Raw genomic sequence first — 16,645 nt, 5'->3', positions numbered from 1 at the left:
TGCTGCCTTTTTATTAAAAAAAACCTCCAGTGTTTCTCATCGACGTGGTTTCAAAAAGACTTCAGGTCTTTGAAAGGAAGGCTGCCCGTTTATTTTGCCAAAGGTAACAATTTCACTTTGAAAAAGCTGCAACATAAAAAGCTGCCTTTTAGCCCCTCGGGGACCTGTCACAAGTTCTCCCTTCAGTAGTCGATCCTTTCGATTTCATCCATGTCTTCTGGGTTGAGCTGCTTAATGCTGCTGTCTGAAAAAATAAGGGGGCGCCCCAGCCTGACCCGGGGCCAAGCGCCATGTCCCCCCATCCCGCTCTGAGACCACTGCAGCACTGAGGAGGGATGGCACCTCAATTCTGAAGATGGGGACACCCGTGAACATGCGCTCCTGCGACACCCTGTGTGGAAAGCCTGGAGGCAGGAGCGTTCTCCAGATCAGGTGAGGAGGGGGGCAGCATCTAAACAACCACTGAGACCCCCTAAAGCAGCCTCCTAGGCCCCAGACAACAGAGCACCGGGTCTGGGTACCAGGGGGGCAGAAAAAGGCCATGGCACATGGGAGGGGCGGGAAGGGGTCTGCTGAGCTCCAGGGGTCAGTGGGTGGCCACAGGGAGAGGGACTAAGGCTCCTCCGCTGAGTCACTTCCCCAGACGAGGTCTGCAGGAGCTCACACAGCGACGGTGGATCTTAATGGTTCTCCCTGCCCCTACCGGGCCCTTCCTCAGCTCCCCTAACACAGGGTGCTTAGTCAGCTTCCCCGAAGGGTCCACGGGTGTGCTGAGGCCAGTCTGCAAACCCTTTAGTGTGTGTGTGTGTGTGTGTGTGTGTGTGTGTGTGTGTGTGTAATTCCCACCTGAGAATATTTTCTTCCATTGATCTTTAGAGAAAGAGTAGAAGGGAGGAGGGGAGAGAGAGTAAAATCCATGTGAGAGAGACACATCAGCTGGTTGCCTCCCACATGCACTCCAACCAGGGCCAGGGATTGAACCTGCAATCGAGTACACACCCTAGACTGGAAATCAAGCTCGAAATCCATTGGTCCCTGGGCTGGTGCTCTAACCACTGAGAAGACTGGCCAGGGCCGTCTGCAAACCCTTTACAATTACACTGAGTGGCCAGATTATTATGATCTCTGTGTATATCCTATATAGTAAAAGGCTAATATGCAAATTGTCCCCTCAACCAGGAGTTTGACCAGCAGGCAGACTGGCCAACCACCTACGTCCCCTCCCCCTGGCCAGGCTGGCCGGACCCCACCCATGCATGAATTCATGCACTGGGCCTCTAATATATATATATATATATATATATATATATATACATACACTGAGTGACCAGATTATTATGCTTTCAGAGGTCATAATAATCTGGCCACTCAGTGTATATTCCAAATTGCACACATGTGCCTTTGTGCATGTCCCTGGGGAGTGCCCACTGCTTCTCACCGAGGGTAGGGCCACTGTCCTAAAAGGTGAAAGGTGTGTCTGGGGTCATGCCAGGGTTCCTCTTCTCCTGCTCCCCAGCGTACCCATGGGCTTCGGGGCCTGGGGTAACTTGACAAGGGGCCATCTCAGGGACATCATCCCTGGAGTTTCCTCAGAGGGCAACCTGCCAGCCCAGAGCCAGCCTAGTTTAGACGGGGCTGGGGAAGGGCCCCTGACCTCAGAATTAAGGGCTGTCCTAGCTGGTAGGTGGGGCGAGAAAAAGGGAAAATGTAAACCAAAGAGGAAGCTGGGACAGAGTAGGCTCTGCAAGGACGTTGCTACTCGGTTTAGGCTGGTTCTTTCCAGGACATGAAAATCCGCTCCAGATCCCAGAATAAGCAATAGTGTATAAACCTGAGCTCCCACAGATTTAACATTTTCTCCTTGATGACCATGTGCGAAGTAACTGTCTCACAGTGGGAACTCTGTGCATCGGAAGCCTCCTGTCCCCTCTTGTCCCCTCCTCGGGACTGGGGTCCACGACCCGCATCGTCCCTGCTGACGTGCGCAGAGCCCCAGGCCCCCAGGCCCCCAGGCCCCCAGGCCCCCCTGCGAGTGATGCTACTTACTGAAGTGCTCCTGGATCTTCATGAGCAGAGGCAGCTTATCGACTTCGATCATGTTGAAGGCGAGGCCCTTTTTCCCAAAGCGTCCCGTCCGCCCGATGCGGTGGAGGTAGGTCTCATAGTCTGGCTCCGCCAACTCGTTCACCGGGAAGTCAAAGTTCACCACAATCGTGATCTGCTTCACATCGATCCCTGGAAGAGGTAAAACAGTGGACACCACAGAACAGGACATTTCCATCAATGCTGACATTTCTGTCCGACGGCACTGGTCGAGAGAGTCAAGGGTCCAGGCAGGGACCTCATCCTTCCTCAGGCTACCCTTCCAAAGCGCCAAGCTCAGCCCTCGGGGCAGGTCCTCCGTTCTGTTTGCTGAACTAAGAATGAATTAGGAAGCAGGGTTTGAGGATGGGGTCTAGGCAAGGATATAGGAGGGATGAAGAAAGTAGGAAGGCCCTTCTCTTGAAAACACAGAGAGATGAACATCATTCGTCACTAGGAACACAAGTTAAAAGCATGAGATACCACACACGTTTGCTGGAAAGGCTACAATGAAAAAGACAACACCAAGTGCTGACAGGAATGCAGAGCCACTGGAACGCTCCTACGCTGCTGGTGCACATGAATAATGGTGCAGCCACTTGGGAACAAAACCTTGGCACTTTCTTGTAAAGCTAAACATACGCTTCCCACATGACCCAGAAATCCTAGCCCTAGGTATTTTGCCCAAGGGACATGAAAACATACGTCTACACAAGACCTACATATGAATGTTTATTACAGCTTTATTCAAAGTAGCCCCAAACTGGAAACCATCCAAATGGCCATCGGCTGATGAATGGATGCACTAACTGTGGTACGTCCATTCAGTGGAATACTACTTAGCGAGAACAAGGAATGAACCACTGATCCCTGTATCGGCACTGATAAACTCAAAAGCATTATGTCAAGTGGAATAAGTGAGCCACAAGGGCCGCCAAGTGTAGGACTTAATTTATGTGGTATCTGGAAGAGACAAGGGAGAGACAGAAATCTGACCTATAGTTGCCAGGGGCCAGTCGTAGCAGAGACTGACTTATAAGCAGCTCAGTTTTGAGGGAAGAACGCAATGTTCTGTATTTTGACTACAGTGATGGTTACAGGACTATACACTGAGTGGCCAGATTATTATGATCTCTGAATGCATAATAATCTGGCCACTCAGGGTATATCCTATATAATAAAAGGCTAATATGCAAATTGTCCCCTCGACCAGGAGTTCAACCAGAAGGCAGGCCAGCCAACTGCCCATGTCCCCTCCCCTTGGCCAGGCTGACCAGACTCCCACCCATGCATGAATTCATGCACCGGGCCTCTAGTGTGTGTGTGTGTGTGTGTGTGTGTGTGTGTGTGTGTTGTGTGTGTATCCTATTTAATAAAAGAGTAATATGCAAATTGACTATCACTCCAACACACAAGATGGCTGCCCCCATGTGGACACAAGATGGCCACCACAAGATGGCCAGCAGGGGAGGGCAGTTGGGAGGGACAAGGTCTGCAAGGGAGGGCAGTTAGGGGTGACCAGGCCGGCAGAGGAGGGAAGTTGGGGGGGACCCAGGCCTGCAGGGAAGGGCAGGCCTGCAGGGGAGGGCAGTTAGGGGCAAACAGGCTGGCAGGGGAGCAGTTAGGCATCAATCAGGCTGGCAGGGGAGTGGTTAGGGGTGATCAGGCTGGCAGGCAGAAGTGGTTAGGGGCAATCAGGAAGGCAGACAGGCAAGCAGTTGGGAGCCAGCAGTCCTGGATTGTGAGAGGGATGTCCGACTGCCCGTTTAGGCCTGATCCTACTTGGATCGGGCCTACCTGGATCGTGCCTAAACAGGCAGTCGGGCATCCCTCGAGGGGTCCCAGACTGGAGAGGGTGCAGGTTGGGCTGAGGGACACCCCCGCCTCCATGCATGAATTTCATGCACCAGGCCTCTAGTGTGTGTGTGTGTGTATATATATATATATATATATATATATATATATATATATATATACTGAGTGGCCAGATTATTATGCATTCAGAGATCATAATAATCTGGCCACTCAGTGTATGTGTTTGTCAAAACTCATATATTATATACTTTACATTGTATTCTATGTATTGGACCATATACTTAAGAGTGAATTTTATCGGATATAAATTATACCTCAACAAACTTGGCTTTAAATACACACACACACACACACACTCACACACACACACTCACACACACTACACACACACACACACACACACACACACACACACACACGTACCTCGGGCACAGACATTGGTGGTTATAAGAACTTTCTCTTTCCCATCCCGAAACCTCTGGATGATGGAAGCCCGCTGATCCACGGTCAGCTCTCCACTCAACAAAGACACCTGGTGGCCATCCTGCATCATCTCCACAGTCAACCACTTGGCGTTTCGACGAGTCTACGTGAGAAAGCAAAGCTCGGCACAGCCCCCGAGTTAAAGCAGACGGGCTGTGTTCGCCGTGCCCACGGGTGCGGGCCTGAGCCGGGAAGGGCTGGCCTGGAGGAACGAGCGTGTGGCTTGGAATTTTGTGCTTCTAAGGGTCTCGTCCTCTCAGCCTCTCAGCTGTGGCTCCTCAGCCACGAAACGGATGCGAGACATGCTCCGCCTGCCGCACATGCTGGTGCGATGACAACATGAGATGACGTAATAATGACAACGTCAGACTCTCCAAGTGCTCTATGCACTCCAGGCATGTTTCTAAAATCTTTACACGTTGCCCAGCCGGTGTGGCTCAGTGGTTGAGTGTTGACCTATGAACCAGAAGGTCACGGTTCAATTCACAGTCAGGGCACATGCCTGGGTTGCGGGCTCGATTCCCCAATAGGGGGCATGCAGGAGGCAGCCAATGGAGGATTCTCATCATTGGTGTTTCTCTCTCTCTCCCTCTCCCTTCCTCTCTGAAATCAATAAAAATCTATTTTAAAATAAAATAAAATTTTTACATGCAATAATCTGACGAAGTAGTTATCTAATTTCATTTTTAAAAATGTAAAAATAAACGAACACTTGAAAACATGAGTACCTTGCCCCAGGTTCATAGCTGGCCCGTGGTGGAGCTGAGTTTTGCTTTATGCTACTAACGCGTTCTCAGTGTGGACCTGGACACTCTAGGGCAGGTAGGGGAGCAAGACAGACGGGACCCCGCTGTCATGGGGCTCAGTGTCCACGTGGGAGTGAGGAAGTAAAACAAACACACGCACACTGGGGGTGTCAGGGAGCAAAAGATAAAAATGAAGACAGAAGGAGCGTGATGTGAGCAGTGAGGAGCTGAGTGGCTGCTTCGCTCACAGCAAGCTGGGGAGGGAGGAGAACATTCTTAACCCGGTAAAGGGTGTCTGGGAAAAGCCCACCATAAACATCAACCCACATGGGGAAGGGGTAGAAGCCACCCCTCTAACACAGGGATGCCCTCGCTTTCACATACACAAGTCCCACCCCATTACTTACTTTTCCCAAGCTCCACCCACAAAATACAAATCATTTCTACTCCGAGTTGCTCTGGACATTAAACTACACAATGTACAGGAAGTGCCGAGCACGGAGCCTGGCTGCACTGCACTGGGGGTGCCACCGTCCCCGCCCGGCCTGCAGGGAGGTGGCCGGGCCCACGAAGACGTCGTGGCAGTCACCTGGCAGAAGATGATGGCCTGGCCGATGGTGATGCCGCCGTAGATGTTGCACAGCGCCTGGTACTTGTCCTTCCTGCTCTCGCACAGCACGTAGTACTGCCGGATATTGTTCAGGGTCAGCTCCTCTTTCCGCAACTTGATAACATTGGGGTCAGGAATGATTCGCCCCGCAAACTGCCACACGGAGTCCTCAAAGGTGGCCGAGAAGAGAAGCATCTGGCACTCGGAGGATAAAGCCCTGTGAGAGGGACGGGAAGGAAGCTGTGACCTGCCACCAGTGCTACTCACCCGTGGGGCAAGCTCTGCGCACTTCATGCCTGCTGCCACCAGCTGCCCCCCCGCCCACAGACACACCTGCTCAGGGGGTCGGCGTACAGGTGTGCCTACAGCCAGCGGCACCTCCACGCACAGAGCAACGCGCCCTGCTCCTCCTTGCCACCCAGGCTTTGGAAAAGCACATACACTGAGCGTGAAGCTCAAGAGCAAAAATGTTTTAAAATATATTTTTATTGATTTTTTAGAGAGAGAGGAAGGGAGAGGGAGACAGAGATAGAAACACTGATGAAAGGGAAACATCGATCGGCTGCCTCCTGCCCGCCTCCCCAACCTGGGATAGAGCCCACAACCCGGGCATGTGCCTTGACCGGGAAGCAAACCAGTGACCTCTTGGTGCAGGTCAACGCTCTACCACTGAGCCACACCGGCTGGGCTCAAGAGCAAAATTTACATGTGCTTCCTGAGGGAGACAAGGGTGGAGGTGAAGATTACCTCTGAATCCGGATGCTCTGATCTGAGAACCCTTGTGTGGCGATCATCACGTCTGCTTCGTCCAGGACAAACACACGGATCTTGGTCAAGTCAATCAGTTTCCGCTTGAAGTACCAATCCAGGACGGTCCCCGGAGTGCCGATTATAATCTGCTGGGTGATGTCCGCGCTCCTGGGAACTAGGAGAGGAGGGTTTGCAGGGCAGCGCAACACAGGACTCTGACCCCACGCGCAGTCCAAGCGCGAGCCCTGAGGTCACTGTGCTTTTGACCTGCCCAGAGTTTTTAAATCAATTCCCGAGTTTCGTGGTAATGATAATACCCGGCGTATCCGATGCATTTAGAAAGCCACCCGCAGCAAGCCCACCCACCCTGCAGAAATACTGGCACAGCTGTGAAAACCCCACGCACCCTCCCCAAGTGGAAAACCACCAACATGGCTATCAGTGGGTCACATGTAACAAATTATGGCGTATTATGCAGCTGGTCAAAAGCATGAAGTAGGGCGACATGGACTGATATGGAAAGATGCCCAAAACATGTGAGTCTGTGACTGATATGAAAAAAATATCCCAGTTTTTGTAAACACTTAAAAAAAAATTTTTTTTTTAAAGCACAAAACAAAGTTCGATTGCCCAGTGGCATGTCTCTGTGGTTGAGCATCAATCTATGAACCAGGAGGTCATGGTTCGCATTCCCGGTCAGGGCACAGGCCCGAGTTGCGGCTCGATCCCCAGTAGGGGGCGTGCAGGAGGCAGCTGGTCAGTGATTCTCTCTCATCATTGATGTTTCTCCCTCTCTCTCCCTCTCTCAAATCAATAAAAATATATTAAGAAAACCACCACAAAGGACTGTTAACAGAACTGAAGTTCCCTTTGGAAGCAAGTTTTTGGGAACAAGGAAGAGCAACTTTCACTTCTGCCGCCTAATTTGTGTTTTAAAGGTATTTTTCCTGCTATCCACACGCAAGGCTTTAATGAGGAAGTTAAGCAGTAGAAGCTGTCCTGCACCAAACAATGTGAGCTTCAGAGAAAAGAATATGCAAACACGTCCTCCTGCAGGAGGTGGAAACGGTGGACACGAGGGTCCTCAGGCGCCAGGCTTTGTCCATATCCCTGCGCTCACTCTGACAGCAGCTCTGTGAGCATGTGCCTCTACAGCCCCCACTTTTAGAGACAAGGAAGCAGAGACGTTATATAAACACTAGAGGCCCGGTGCACGGCGTGGGGTCCAGCCGGCCCATGCCAATCAGGCTGATCTGGCCGGGGGGAGGGGCCACAGGCAGTTGGCCAGCCAGCCCTGCCCCCTGGTCAAACTCCTGGTCAAACTCCCCATTGAGGGGACAATTTGCATGGTAGCCTTTTATTATATAGGATGCTGGTTAGTGGTGGACTTGGGACTTAAACCGTCAGCCAAGACGGGCTTCACGGCACATACTTGGATTCCCTCGAATGGCGTACATCACTTGAACATCCACACAGAATTTTCCCATCTGTTCAACCACACGGCCAGTCTGCAGAGCCAGTTCATACGTAGGAGCCAGGCAGAGGCACTGTGAGGAGAGAGGAGGGGCGTAGGGAGGTTCCTGTAAGCCACTGTGCAAGTTTCAAATACAACTGAGATGTGTACCGAGAGGGGCACAGAAGTGAAACTGGAGATTTGGGTTGGGTAAAATATTTTGAATTGAATCCAATTTAGCGACTCATAGATCTGAGGTGAATGCTGAGTGTGGGAGGGGAGACGGAGCCGAAGGATGGGAAGACAGCTGCCTTTAAGGTCCCTCTCCCTGAAGGGTCATGAAGATGCATAGGTTACGGGGTCACACTTTTTTGGTGGGGGGAGAGTGGGACAGAAAGAGGCTGGCAATCAAAAAATAGGGGAACGCAACAAATCACAGCTTGCATGGGGTCCTCATGGCCTCCTGCCGGCTGTGAGAAGTCTGCCTCTTTCCAGAACGTTCCCTGCTGGATCTGACTACATCCCTGGCAGAATACTCACTTCCTGCCAAGCATGGTGCTAAAAATGCAACTATTCATTTCATCTGCATGACGATCTGTGAGGCAAGTCTTCATTCATTCATTCACCCATTCATTCATTCACCCATTTACTCATTCGTTCACTCATTCACTCATTCGTTCATTCATTCATCCATTCACTCACTCATTCATTCATCCATTTAGTCACTCATTCGTTTACTCATTCGGTGTTTAATGAGTGGTTTCCCCGAGCCAGGTGCTGTGCATGGTGTGGGGATTCAGGGTGAACAGAACAACTTCGATCCAGGCCTTTCTAGATGTTACCTTCACAGACGAGACAGACTCGGAGAGATGTGCTACCTCGTCTAAGACATTCAGCGGGTAAGGAGAGAGGCTGGGATTGGGACCAACTACAAAGCCTGTGCTCTCAATCGCTGTCCCAATACTCCACAATGTCATGAAAGAATGTCTATTCTCAATATCATCTCGTTGCAGCAATATCATCTGTTACCGAAATCTCGTTGACAATGAAAGCAATCCCGCCTCTCCCGCAGCCTCTCCTTACCTGTGGGAAGGGTTCCGAGGTGTCGACCCTGCTCAGCATGGCCAAGACAAAGGCAGCTGTTTTTCCTGTTCCAGACTGGCTCTGGGCTATGAGGTTCTGGGGTCTGTAGGAAAGAGGAAACCACTGGGCACAGACTGAGTATCAGAGACTAACAATAGCCCAGCGGGAACACCAGCACCTGGAAACTCACGGGTGTGCCAGCATCATAGGGAGCGCCATCTCTTGGATTTTGGATGGTCGGTTGAACCCCATTGCATAGATCCCTTTTAGCAACTCTTCCTTTCTGTCAAAAAAAAAACAACACAAAACAATCAAACACTTAAGAGCCCAGGATCGGTGAGTAGCCTCAGAAATGTAAACTTGAGAGGTGCCTTTCTAAAGTAAGGCCCCTGGTAACTGAGCTTCAAAAGTAAGATTTAGAAATATATCATTTACTAGAGGCCTGATGCATGAAGATTCGTGCAAGAATGGGCCTTCCTTCCCCTGGCTGCCAGCACCGCCTTCGCTCCAGCCCGGAGCCACCTTTCCGCTTTCCCATGCTGCCCAGAGGCCCGGAGCTGATGGGGTGGTGTGGACGCCTGCATCATCGCCATGGCGATGACACAAGCGTCCCGCCCCGCCCCCAGCCACTCGGCGCCTGTGTATACAAATTAACCCGCCGTCTTTGTTGGGTTAATTTGCATACTCACTCCTGATTGGCTGGTGGGCATCACTAAGGTATGGTCAACTTGCATCTTTTTCTTTTATTAGTGTAGATACCTCAACTCCCAAACATATACAATTATGCTTGTACAGGTGGACCCCCAAAACAATGAGCTCTGCCATAAGCCTAAGATGAGGACAGTCACAGGACCAAACATTGGACTTTCTGTTGAACCAAGTGAAAGAGAAAAAACTCGTCCAACAGAAGTATGTCAATCTGCCAGAAAGAGTTTTCTTTCCCACATAAGCAGGAAACTACACAACATTTATTATTCAACTAGAGGCCCGGTGCACAAAATTCGTGCACAGGGGGGTGGGTCCCTCAGCCCAGCCTGTACCCTCTCCAATCTGGGACCCCTCGAGGGATGACTGACTGCCTGTTTAGGCCCGATTCTAACTGGATCGGGCCTAAACGGGCAGTTGGACATCCCTCTCACAATCCAGGACTGCTGACTCCCAACTGCTCGCCTGTCTGCCTTCCTGATTGCCCCTAACTGCTTCTGCCTGCCAGCCTGATCACCCCCTAACCACTCCCCTGCCAGCCTGATTGATGCCTAACTGCTCCCCTGCCAGCCTGTTTGCCCCTAACTGCCCTCCCCTGCAGGCTTGATCACCCCCAACTGCCCTCCCCTGCAGGCTTGATCACCCCCAACTGCCCTCCCTTAAAGGCTTGGTCCCTCCCAACTGCCCTCCCCTGCTGGCCTGATCACCCACAACTGCCCTCCCTTGCAGGCCTGTTCCCTCCCAACTGCCCTCCCCTGCTGGCCATCTTGTGGCAGCCATCTTGTGTCCACATGGGGGCAGCCATCTTTGACCACATGGGGGCAGCCATCTTGTGTGTTGGAGTGATGGTCAATTTGCATATTACTCATATATTAGATAGGATTCTTCTTCATGAATGGCAAGTTTTGATGTTTTAACAGCTATTTTCAGAGAAGACAAATTTACTCAGGTGATTCTTTAATATATATATATATATATATATATACACACACACACACACACACACACACACATTGATTTCAGAGAGGAAGGGAGAGAGAGAGATAGAAACATCAATGATGAGAGAGAATCATTAATTGGCTGCCTCTTGCACGTCCCCCAGGGGGGGATCTAGCCCACAACTGGGCATGTGCCCAGATGGGGAATCGAATCGTGACTTCCTGGTCCATAGGTCAACGCTCAACCACTGAGCCACGCTGGCCAGCTATTTAGGTGATTCTTTTGTCAATTCTGTCTCAGAGCAGAAGACACTATCACCTCATCCTTCTGAGCGAGTATTTTTAAGTGCTTTTTCCCTGGAGTTTCACGACAGATGTTAGAGAGAGGGAAAAGCGGAGTGGGCTGGGACACTTCCATCTCCCATAGCACACACGGTTTGGATGTGCTTACCTGGCAGGTTAGTTGGTAGATTACTTTTTTCCTGTTGGGTGCCCTGACTGGGAATCGAACCAGCAGGCAACCTTTTGGTGCACAGGAGGATGCTCAGCCAACGGAGTCACACCAGCCAGGGCTGGCAGCCAACTTTTAATCATAGGTAGGCTTCTCCTCTCATTCAGAAAATGTCTGGACACTGGGATTTTGGAGCTTTCCTCTTTACATAAGTCCATACGGGTAAACTACATTTCCTTAATGCCAATTGATAAACCCCTAAGAAACGCAAACCCATTTGGGAAAGATTCATTTTAATGCCATTGGAAACTAAATATAATTAGAAAGAGAAAAGCTTATAAGTCATCTAAAGGGGGTGGGGGAGGATATCTGGGTCATCAGTGCTCCCGTATCTGGAGAAGTAATAACGTGGCTTAGCTATCTCCCTTAGCACAGCAAGATGAAAATATTTTACCATCAGAAATGTTCTCACCCAGCCAGTGTGGCTCAGTGGTTGAATGTAGACCCATGAACCAGGAGATCAGGGTTGGATTCCCAGTCGGGGCACATGCCCAAGTTGCTGGCTTGATCCCCAGTAGGGGGCGTGCAGAAGGCAGCCAGCCAATGATTCTCTCTCATCATTGATGTTTCTACCTCTCCCTCTCCCTTCCTCTCTGAAGTCAATACATATATATTTTTTAAAAACTAAACATTCTCAATTTGTTGAACAATGCAGGTATCCCAGCATCCCCCTTTGAGCTATATTTTAATTGCACGCAAAATGTACCCATCTCATTTTAATATGTAATTAAACACAAAGGAGATCCCGACGGTTTTATTATTAGCAGGTGAGTCTGTTCTGTGCTATGCTTCCCAGCATCTTCCCACCAAGAGTGAAAGTACTCACAGCCGTAGCTCTTCAAATGTTTTCACTGAGTAGAGTGGAGAGCTGGGATCCTTTTGTAAGACTTCGACTCGATGACTTGATTCTACTAAGGACTGTCGGATTAACTTGTTTAAGAGTGAATTAGCAGCCAAATCGACTACAAAAACAAGAATAAAAAAAGGGATACTGCAGGGGGGGACTCAGGCTTCCTAAATGACACCTAATAATTGCTCCCTCCATTCAGTGTATATCAAGCAACTGCTCCTACTCTGATCTTGCTTCTAAAAAAAAAAAAAAAATGACATAGCACTGAGAATTTCTTTTTTTTCATGAGGACCCAGTTTCTTATGCTCGGCTGCCATACCAACCTCTAACTTCAAGCAAGTCTACATCCCTCACCACCAGACCTAATTGTTCCTTGCCAGCTGAAAAGTCTTAGCCCATTCCTACATTTTCCATCGCAACTTCCTCTCGAAATAGACCCCACTCCTAATTTAGTACTTTTCCTTTTATTCACTCCTTTATAAAGAGAAGTAACGACAGTTCTCCAATACATTATTCACATTATGAAAGCCATGACTCGCTGAAGCAGAATGCTAGTAGATACAGGCAGATGAATTTATCTCCTACCTACATCTACTTCATCTTCTTCTGTGTTATTCATAGAATCATCTAAAAAGGATGGAAGAGAAACAACAGATGTAAAGATTAAGTGCTGAGCAGAAATGTAAAGTCTCTTATCCCAACTTCTCTTGCCGACTCCACGGGCATGGGCTGGCAGGAAGGGTCGTCCAGGGGAGGAGTGAGTAAAAGGACGGGAGGGCCTGGAGCCCTGGCTCCTTTGGCTCAGTGGATAGAGTGTAGGTCTATGGACTGAAAGGGCCCAGGTTGGATTCCAGTCAAGGGTACATGCGGGGTTGCAGGCTTGATCCCCAGTAGGGGGCATGCAGGAGGCAGCCAATCAATGATTCTCTCTCATCACTGATGTTTCTCTCTCTCTCTCCCTCTCCCTTCCACTCTGAAATCAATAATTTACATTAAAAAAAAAAGACTGGAGGGCCTGGAATGCTAAATTAAGGGAGCCAAATGTATTTCAGTTGCCAGGGACATGAGGAAAGCATTTGTCTTTCATTGAGAACAATCTGCTTTACCCTACAGCACTTACCTAGGTTTGGGACTGTAGTATTTTTAACTCCCCTAAGGTTCTTCCGGGGGTGGATGAGGTTTGAAAACTAGTGAAAGACACAAATTTCAACCAATATTAGCAAGCACGGCTTCAAGAAGCCCAATGCTACCCCTAACCGGAGCTGGAAGGGATGCAGGAAAGACCACCCAATATGGTTTCCTTTGCAATGGTAGGTGCAGATTCCTTTCAGGAACAGTTCTGTATGAGTTACCCTAAAACTGGGGGAGACTCTCTGCAGCCCCTCCACTCTAAATGTGACAGGCCCTTGGGGGATCACACGCGACCAGAGGCTGATGGCAGGAAAGCGCGTTGGTAGACAGATGGGAGGAAGCTAGCCGAGGCTTAAGGATGGACGTGGGAGAGGAGAAAATTCGGGGTCGGGTTGGGACTACCACCTGCTTTCCCTCCCGGGACTGCCAGGTGTCTTCATTTTGCCCTTTCAATCCAAAGGTCTTGTCTCTCTCTGGGTCTCCCTTTTCGGGGTCTTCTTCCAAGTCCTGGCCACTCCACATCTCCCCTCCACCACTGGACACTCTACTGCTCCCCCAATTCCCGCCGTCCCCCGCCCCCCGCCCAGCAGATCTCCCCCGGGAGTGCAGCCCTGGCCCCCGCCCCTCTGCCCTCCGGGTCAGTGGCGGTTACGTGGCTGTTCAGGTGCTCGCTCTCTGCCGCCCCCTGTTCGCCTCCCCAAAGTGACGACGCCATGGCTGCGATCGCCGCTCCGACTCCAGCACGTGCGTCCAGCGCGGCCAGGCAGGTCGGACCCCGCCCAGCGGCCAATGGGCTTCCTCCGGGGCCGGCTCACGTGCCGCGACCACCGCCAGCGCAGGCGCCTGGGCTCCCGGGAGCAGCGGGGACGGCGTCCCGGGAGGAGGAGAGTTGTTGGGGGATCCGGGAGGTCCGGGGGAGGAGGGGCCGCGGGAGAACAGTGTCAGCCCGGCTGCTGATTGGCCAGCCGCGCACCGCGCCAGGTGCTGAGGCCACGGAGGGGCGCTGTCGCAGGGGACGCTCGCCTGCTGCTGACCTCGGATAAGGTCACAGCAGCTTGAGATTCGGAGCAGCAACAGTCTTCGTACTGATGGGAGTCCTACCTCCCTCACCCCACCACTCACTCCGCAGGTAATTTCCTAGGTGGTCAGGCTGGACCCCCGCCCCGCTTCAAGCTCCCAAACCCACGTCCCCCCCCCCCCCCCCCGCCCCCGATTTCCGCTTCTACGTGACAAGAAGTCGGAAAGACTGCGAACTGCTGGGAAAATTGATGGTCTAAAAGGGTACGTTTCATCTGACAACTGAAATCCAGCGCGGAGCATGCAGAGGGGAAGGAAAGCCCTTCCGGTCTAACTTCCGCCTCTGTTCCTAAATGCCCGTGATGCCTCCACAGACCGGCTTATTTCATTGTAATTCTAATTCTGATGTGAGCCCTTGCTAAAGCAATCCTGAGAAAACTGTCCCTGTGGTACAGCCACCACCTCCTCCCTGCACTGCATGATTTGGGATATAATCCTTCTACTACTGACTGCTGGGCTTTGACAAAAGAACCAGGATTTTTCCCTTTTTTTTTTTCTTACTGGAATCTTGAGCTTTGGATCAGTCTCTGAAAAAACCTACAAAAAAATCTACTTATACTCTCTCCGTGGTGCTGAAGCCAGATTCCCCACTGTTAATCTTGCAGCTCTTACATTGGGTTCTAGTAGTAAACTTTTTTGTTTTGTTTTTTGTCTCCCAGTGGTAACTTTCTACAAATTTAAATCCTATCTAATAAAGAGGGAATATGCTAATTGACTATCACCCCATCACAAAGATGGCTGCACCCACAGCTGAAGCCAAGTTCCCATAGGGAACCTTAACTAGCATCAGCAGGAACCTGAGGCTACGCCCTCCCCCGCCCCCATAGGGCTTGACAGGGGACCTGAGGCCGCATCCCCCACCTGGCAGGGCTTGACTGGGGACCTCAGGCCTTGCCCCCTATCCTGGTGCTGGGCTAGGGGACCTCTGGCTGCACCCCTGCCAGGCTGGGGTACCTCAGGCCACGCCCCCCACCAGGTGGGGCTTGACAGGGGACTTCAGGCCATGCCCCCCACCCCAGCACCAGGCCAGGGGACCTCAGACCACACCCCCTGCTCAGTGGGTTTTGACGGGACCTCAGGCCACGCCCCCCCCATCATCGGGCCAGGGGACCTGAGGCTGCGCCCCCCTGCCTAGCTGGGCTTGACAGGGGACCTCAGGCGGTGACCCCCACTCAGTGGGGCTTGACAGAGGACCTCAAGGTGCACCCCCAGTGCTGGGTCAGGGGAACTCAGGCCACACCTCCCACCCTAGCACCAGGCCGGGGAACCTCAGACTGCACCCCCCCCCCCCCCCCCGCCCAGGGGGCTTAACGGAGAACCTCAGGCCATGCCCCCTGCCCCAGCACCGGGCCAGGGGACCTGAGGCTGTGCCCCCCGCCCAGCGGGGCTTGATGGGGGACCTCAAGGTGCACTTCCCATCCTGGTGCTGGGCTAGAGGACCTCAGGCTGCTCCCCTGCCCCAGCACCAGGCCGGGGGACCTCAGGCCGTGCACCCCCATCAGGTGGGGCTTGACAGGGGACTTCAGGCCATGCCCCCCACCCGGGAACCAGGCCAGGGGACCTCAGGCTGCACCCCCCACCCCAGCACCGGGCCAGGGGACCTGAGGCTGCGCCCTCCTGCCTGTCAGGGCTTGACAGGGGACCTCAGACCATGCCCCCCACCCAGCAGGGCTTGACAGGGGATCTCAGGCCATGTCCTGCACCTGGCGGGGCTTGATGGGGGACCTCAAGGCACGCCCCCCGCCCTGGTCTGGGCTGGGGGACCTCAGGCCATGCCCCCCCATCCTGGCGCTGGGCCAGGGGACCTGAGGCTACTTCCCCTGTCCAGCGGGGCTTGACAAGGGTGGGACTGGCCAGATCTGGATCTAGCCCAATGTGGGTGGGGCTGGCCGGGTCTGGGTCTCATGTGATTTTGAGGCACATGTGGGTGGGCGGGGACTTGACTCTGGGTCTCATGGTGCGCCCCAGACTCTAACAGGAGGAAGGTTTTCATATACATTTTACTAATTTTCTTTCATCTCTGACACTTCTATTATAGAGAACGGGCAAATAGCAATATTAAATTATTTCCTCTAATTAATCCCCTTTTAATGTGCACGAATTTTGTGCACCAGGCCACTAGTAGGTATATAATTGAGCCAGAGCCAGGTTCTTTTAGTTTTTGTATAAGGGTGGCAGACCTTTGAATGGTTACTTATCTATTATTTTAGCGCACTACAATTTATCTGTTTGTTCTTGTACTAAGCCAGGCCTTAGGTGGAAAACGATGGTCAGACTGGGAAACACTAGGCTGATTTCCACGTCAAGCCTGCACCCCAGCTCTTAGAACAATATTGCCCACAAAGCTGGACTACAACTCCCATGAGCCCCCGAGCGCGCCCGGAAAACGCAAATTGACAGCTTCCTGTTCC

The 16,645-nt window shown here is 51.7% G+C and overlaps 1 protein-coding gene across 3 annotated transcripts; it reads right to left on the bottom strand.

The window, feature by feature from the left end:
• Nucleotides 1-70: 70 nt before the first annotated feature.
• Nucleotides 71-14,063, bottom strand: DDX25 (DEAD-box helicase 25). 3 transcript variants are annotated; one of them, XM_080649907.1, is made up of 12 exons: nucleotides 13,810-14,063; nucleotides 13,147-13,213; nucleotides 12,612-12,653; nucleotides 12,003-12,138; nucleotides 9,213-9,305; nucleotides 9,023-9,125; nucleotides 7,919-8,033; nucleotides 6,484-6,661; nucleotides 5,716-5,953; nucleotides 4,321-4,483; nucleotides 2,047-2,235; nucleotides 71-244 (listed from the first exon to the last, which is right to left on the bottom strand). In XM_080649907.1, the coding sequence occupies exons 1-12, from the start codon at nucleotides 13,870-13,872 to the stop codon at nucleotides 183-185; spliced, it is 1,449 nt and encodes a 482-aa protein (XP_080506033.1). In that variant the 5' UTR covers nucleotides 13,873-14,063; the 3' UTR covers nucleotides 71-182. The 3 variants fall into 3 exon arrangements, with proteins under 3 accessions (XP_080506033.1, XP_080506035.1, XP_080506034.1); XM_080649909.1 differs by lacking the exon at nucleotides 13,810-14,063 and adding an exon at nucleotides 13,563-13,678 and having other exon boundaries at nucleotides 72-244; XM_080649908.1 differs by lacking the exon at nucleotides 13,147-13,213 and having other exon boundaries at nucleotides 72-244; nucleotides 13,810-13,829.
• Nucleotides 14,064-16,645: the final 2,582 nt, after the last annotated feature.

The sequence above is a fragment of the Plecotus auritus genome (genome assembly GCF_963455305.1).
Source record: "Plecotus auritus genome assembly, chromosome: 13".
In the NCBI taxonomy this organism is placed as follows: Eukaryota; Metazoa; Chordata; class Mammalia; order Chiroptera; family Vespertilionidae; genus Plecotus; species Plecotus auritus.
Note: the sequence above shows the minus strand (reverse complement) of the source record. Positions and strands in the feature narration are given on the sequence as shown.

What these genes read in the sequence shown, in the direction of transcription:
- DDX25 (XM_080649907.1), bottom strand. Translation starts at nt 13,872, where the DNA reads ATGGCGTCGTCACTTTGGGGAGGCGAACAGGGGGCGGCAGAGAGCGAG. An exon ending in GCGAGCACCTGAACAGCCAC is followed by an intron (nt 13,214 to 13,809) that starts GTAACCGCCACT and finishes GTCTTTCACTAG; the next exon opens with TTTTCAAACCTCATCCACCC. An exon ending in AGAAGATGAAGTAGATGTAG is followed by an intron (nt 12,139 to 12,611) that starts GTAGGAGATAAA and finishes TTGTTTTTGTAG; the next exon opens with TCGATTTGGCTGCTAATTCA.